The sequence below is a fragment of the Chrysochloris asiatica genome, unplaced genomic scaffold (genome assembly GCF_000296735.1).
Source record: "Chrysochloris asiatica unplaced genomic scaffold, ChrAsi1.0 scaffold00033, whole genome shotgun sequence".
In the NCBI taxonomy this organism is placed as follows: domain Eukaryota; kingdom Metazoa; phylum Chordata; class Mammalia; order Afrosoricida; family Chrysochloridae; genus Chrysochloris; species Chrysochloris asiatica.
Genome location: NW_006408551.1, coordinates 20,690,997 through 20,696,181, shown reverse-complemented (window position 1 = coordinate 20,696,181; position 5,185 = coordinate 20,690,997). Strand labels below are relative to the sequence as shown.

Here is a 5,185-nt window from a genome sequence, read left to right as displayed (position 1 = left end):
TCATAAGTTAAAAAAAAAAAAAAAGTCCAGAACTGTAAGCTTCCAAGTAAGTAAACACATCACTGATATTCAATTACAGCAGCAGGCAATGTCTAACAATCTCACAGGTCAAAATATACCAGTTATGTAGGACCCTACCCAGAGAAACAGTGACGCCAGAGATGGAGGCAGAGACGATGATGTGGAGAGATGGAGCGGCTGGGAACTCTAGACCCATAGAGGGAGAGGGGCTGTGTGCTGATGACCAAGGGGCAGGCTTGCAGGGTATACCCTTTGGTTGTTTGATGATGCATGGAGGAGATTGTAATCATGGCAATGAAACAATATACGATAGGATAAATGTAAAGCTAATGTTCTCCCATGTAAACTATCACATAATTCACAATAAAAACTTTAAAGTTACAACTACTCAAATCTGCTAAGAGTTTGCTTAATCCTGGATCAAGAGGCTATGCCTCTTGGTATGGGGGAGGTGGGGATATAATGTGCTACATTAAAATGTGCAAAACCCAAATGTCTTTGCAGCTTGCCAGTCCCCCAGATGGCCTGACAACTCTCTTCAACATGGCCCTGTCTTCTCTTTAGCCTTAGGACATGATAGCATTCTGGCTTGGGCTCTAACTACAAAAATAGATTTAAGAATATTGGCTATCAGCTCCCGAGACTTCAGTCACCATCCAGGCCTGCAAATGAACACATCCAGTGGCTATGTTTTCAGCCAAACAATAAAAAGATCTAAAAGGGAAACAACACTAGGGAGGCAGCACTCCTTAGAATAATCAATCACTTGAGATCAAAAGGCAAGAGGGTTTGGAAATGAGAAGGAATGAAAACAGGAAACATAATAAGAAGGAAGTGGAGTAAGTGATGTTGTATTGTGGAGACTGTAATCAATGACATGAAACAATATAGCTATGAGCTGTTGAATGGAAAATGGATTTGCTCTGTGAAACTTCACCCAATTCACAAAAAGTTAAAAAATTGCCTATTTTCAGCTAATCATCAGAACATTATATTTAATCACTCACTGAAAAGCATAAAATACCTACTAAGTACAGGATTGAATCATTAACTGCTTTGATCACACATTTTTTATGTGCTTACATATGCACTTTACTTTTCAGGCTATGTAAAGAATGAACTCCACATAAAAGCTAGAATCTATTTTTTTCTCATAACTTTATACTCAAAAGTAAGTCAAAAGCTACTGCTACAAAAATCATAGAAGGCTTTATTAAACAAATGTCAAAATATGAAGGCATCATTTCTCAACATATTCTCTACTCTAGGTCTATACACTTACAAAGACGGTGTTTCCATCACTCTAGCCCTGATGTGGCTGGCACTGCGGTTAATGGCATTGGACTGCAAAGGTCAGCGGTCTTCTTGGAAACCCTATACAGGGTTGGAACCCCAACTCCATGGCACTTAACAATAACAACAGCAAACCCTTCTCCAAAGAATTTGGTACTCTTCCATTTACAACACATCAAAATGGCAGTTTAGACATCCTTAAGGGATTCAAATTTAAGTCTGGAGGGTGGATGGGTAAAGTTTTCCCATAGAAATTCTCAATAGATTAGCCGTTGCTACCTTGATCAAAGAAGCTCTGGTAGTGTAGTGGTTACAAATCGGGCTGAGAACCTTAAGGTCAGCAGTTCGAAACTACCAGCCGCTCCGTTTAAGAAGAGGCTTTCTGTTCCCGTTAAGATTTATAGCCTTGGAAACCCTGTACAGGGTCGCTATGGGTCGGAACTGACTCGACGGCACTTAACAACAACCCTTGATCAGGTGCACTACCTCCAAGTTCCTTGGAGCAACTTGCCTGTCATTTTTCTTACTAATGCAGTTTTCAGTTTTCTTAAAATTTCTTCATAATAAGCTCCTATGGTCCTCCTAAGGAGCTCTGGTAGTGGAGTGGTTACGAGTCAAACTGCTAACCTCAAGGTCAGTGGTTCAAAAACTACCAGCTGTTTCACAGGAGAAAGATGAGAGTTTCTGCTCCCGTCCAGATTTACAGCCTTAGAAACCCAATAGAGTGGCTGAGTCAGAAACAATTTGACGGCACACCGCCACCACCATCACCACCACAGTCATCCATGTCAGCTGACAAAATCTATCAAGATTACCCTTTTGGAGTCCCAGATAAAGTCATAATCTAGACCACTCTGTCTTGAACTTGCCTGGCAAGTCCTCTTAGAAGCCACTGTTATGAAGCACTTTTTGAAGGCACCCTAACAAGACTAAGACAAGTTCATTACAGAGAGAACTTGTCTGCAGCCATCCACTGATTGCAGAGACTTGTTCAAACACATTTTGACCAGAGCAAACCCATGTATGTGTGAACTGGAACCCTCTTGATTTACCTTCATATGCTATGCTAACACAGCAATACCTCTTGATTTACCTTCATATGCTATGCTAACTTCCAGTTACATGAAATAACTTCAAAGCAAAAATCTTCAATGGAAAGTCATCAGTCTTTTATTAAGACTTATGACATATTCAAGGAGCAATATGGTGGAACAGTGCTTAAGCCCTCAGCTGCTAACAAACAGTTGGAGATACAAATCCACTAGCAGCTTTCTCACAGGAAACCTAATGGGCCAGTTCTACTTTGTCCTAACTTATAAAAGACAACACCATTCTTACCATTATGCTTTAGAAAAGATAAATTCTACTTGAAAATCTATACAGAAAACCCAAAAACACTAGGAAAAAAATACAAGACTGCAGGAGCCTGGAAGTATAGTGGGTCATGTGTTGGACTGCTAACTGCAAGGTGAACAGTTCAAATTTATTAGGCACACTATGGGAGTAAGATGAAGCTTTCCGATCCCATAAAGATTTAGTCTCAGAAACCCTATACAGGGTCTCAGAGTGGGAGCCAATCAGTGGCACATAACCACCACATTTCCATATTCTTAGTACTAGAGAGATCTATCAAAGAATATGAAATTCAAGAAGGAAATCAACTAATTTGACTTCATTTATGTGAAAAGACAACATAATGTTAAATGAAACATTTGTTAGCAGACAAAAGTTAAATACACTTGATATACAGAAAACTACCTATTGTTAATAAAAATAGATAAGTCAGGCAAATTTCAGAAGAAACACAAGTGGCTTGAGTGAAAAGATACCCAACCCCACCAGAATTAGAGAAACACATATTTAAACAAAATAGTACCGTTCTCAAAAAAAAAAAAAGTAGGGGGGATTCATTGGTAATGATTATTTATTAAGGAATAAAAACTTAATTCTTTTAGCAAGTAAGTTACCAGTATCTAAAGGATATTGCATCCTGGTGTGGCGCTGTGGGTTAACACGACAGACTGCAAAGCTGTTTGAACTGCAAGGTCGGTGGTTCAAGCTCACCAGCTGCACCTCAAAACACTATACAGGGTCGCTATGGGTCAGAATCGACTCAACGGCACTTAAAGACAACAACAAAGGATATTGCATCCTTCAGGACCTAGAAGTTCTACTTCTAAAAAATATTTCTTACAGAGAAATACAAATAACACTTGGACATGTTGTTGTTGAGCGCTGTCGAGTCAGTTCCAACCCATAGTGACCCTGTACAGGGTTTCCGAGGAGCAGCTGGTTAACACTTGGATCAGGATACATGAAAAGCCAGTTTGTTAACACTCAAAAACTACAGACAATTTAAAATTTTAGCTGTTACGACATAAATGATATGATATAAAAAATACACATTTGTTAAAAAGAATATAAGGCAAACTTAATTTATTGATGGGTGGTCATAGCTGTTTGAGCCACTGAATTAGTTTTGACTCAAACCACCCTGTATAGGGTTACCAAGGAGGGCTGGTGGGTTTGAACTGCTGACCTTGCAATGAGCAGTGTTTAACACCAGGACTCCAAAGGTGGGGGTTCATAAAATGCAGTAACTGAACAATGCAAATGGCAGAACATGTCTAGCTTAATGCTGTTTTTAAAAAAAAAAGCAGCCCTGGAGGTGCTGGTGGGTTAGGTATTGGGCTAACTGCAAGGTTGACAGTTTAGAGCCCCCAGCCTCTCCAAGGAAGAAAGAAGACGCTGGCTGTTCCCATAAACATGTGCAGTGTTGGAAACCCAAAGAAGGTAATTCTCCTCTTTTCTACAGGGCAGTTAGGCAAAGAGTCGGATCTCAATGGCAGTGGGTTTTGAGGTTAATAAAATAAACATGGATATTAACATCAATTGAAATATAAGGAGCTTCAAAAGATTGGTGAAGAAAATTCCCTTACCTTTTAATTCTATTTTCCAACAAATTTTTTAAGTCCCCTCATACGTACAAGTATCACATAGGAAACGGCTTACATTGGCTCCAATAGTTGAAGTATAAGTTCAATAGTATATATGTTGAACTTTGAACACAAGGTCAATAGTTTGAGTCCACCAGTCGCTCTTCAGGAGAAAGATGAGGCTTTCTACTTCCTCAAAATTTTACAGCCTCAGTAACCATATGTATAAGGCCCAGACATGTCGGAACCGACTTAACACACATCGTAGGAGAAAAAAAAAAAAAATCTAAAAGCATACATAAAGGAAGATAAGGCTGGAATTTTCAGTTTTCACTTTATACATTTCTGTAAAATCTTTACAAGCATGAATTATTTTTGTGATTTTTAACCATCAAGTGGTTTTTACATGGTTCTTAGAAGAGGAAAAAAAAATCAAATCACATAATAAGCATAACTTTCAGCATCCTTCTCTAAGAATGTAATGAAATTAATTTTTGAAATCCATTGAGTAATTTTAATTGGAGTCAAAATACAATTTTCCAAAAAGTTACACGAGAGACAAAAAATACCAACCAGGGTCTCTTGTTCGGAAGCAGGAATCTGCGAGGTGCTTGCAGAAGCAGCACCGTCGGTAGAAGACACAGACATGTTGGTAGTGCACATTTGTCTACAAGCAGAAAAACAAAACACACCACCACAAATGAGGAAAACATTAAGAATGAAACATCTACGAAAGAGACACAATCGTCTATCAAGAAGGCTAAGTGGGCTTGGGGCTTGTATTAAAACTAACGCCCTTAGCAAGTCGGGCCTTACCCAGATCCGTCTAGACGCAGGAGGTACCTCGCTCGTGCGGCTGCGATCAGCAATGAACTCAGCTGCGGAAAGGCATGGTTTTTAAAGCGCCTCGGCGCTAGACAAGTCCGGGCTTAGCT

General features: G+C 39.4%; 1 protein-coding gene across 3 annotated transcripts in view; it reads right to left on the bottom strand.

Moving 5' to 3' along the window:
* Positions 1 to 4,928, bottom strand: part of MDM2 (MDM2 oncogene, E3 ubiquitin protein ligase) — a 35,681-nt gene extending 30,753 nt beyond the window's left edge. The window contains exon 1 of one of the 3 annotated variants that reach the window (XM_006859541.1): positions 4,824 to 4,928. In XM_006859541.1, the coding sequence (XP_006859603.1) occupies positions 4,824 to 4,913 (90 nt within the window). In that variant the 5' untranslated portion in view covers positions 4,914 to 4,928. The remainder of the gene's footprint in view (positions 1 to 4,823) is intronic. The other 2 variants (XM_006859543.1, XM_006859542.1) reach the window with 2 other exon arrangements.
* Positions 4,929 to 5,185: the final 257 nt, after the last annotated feature.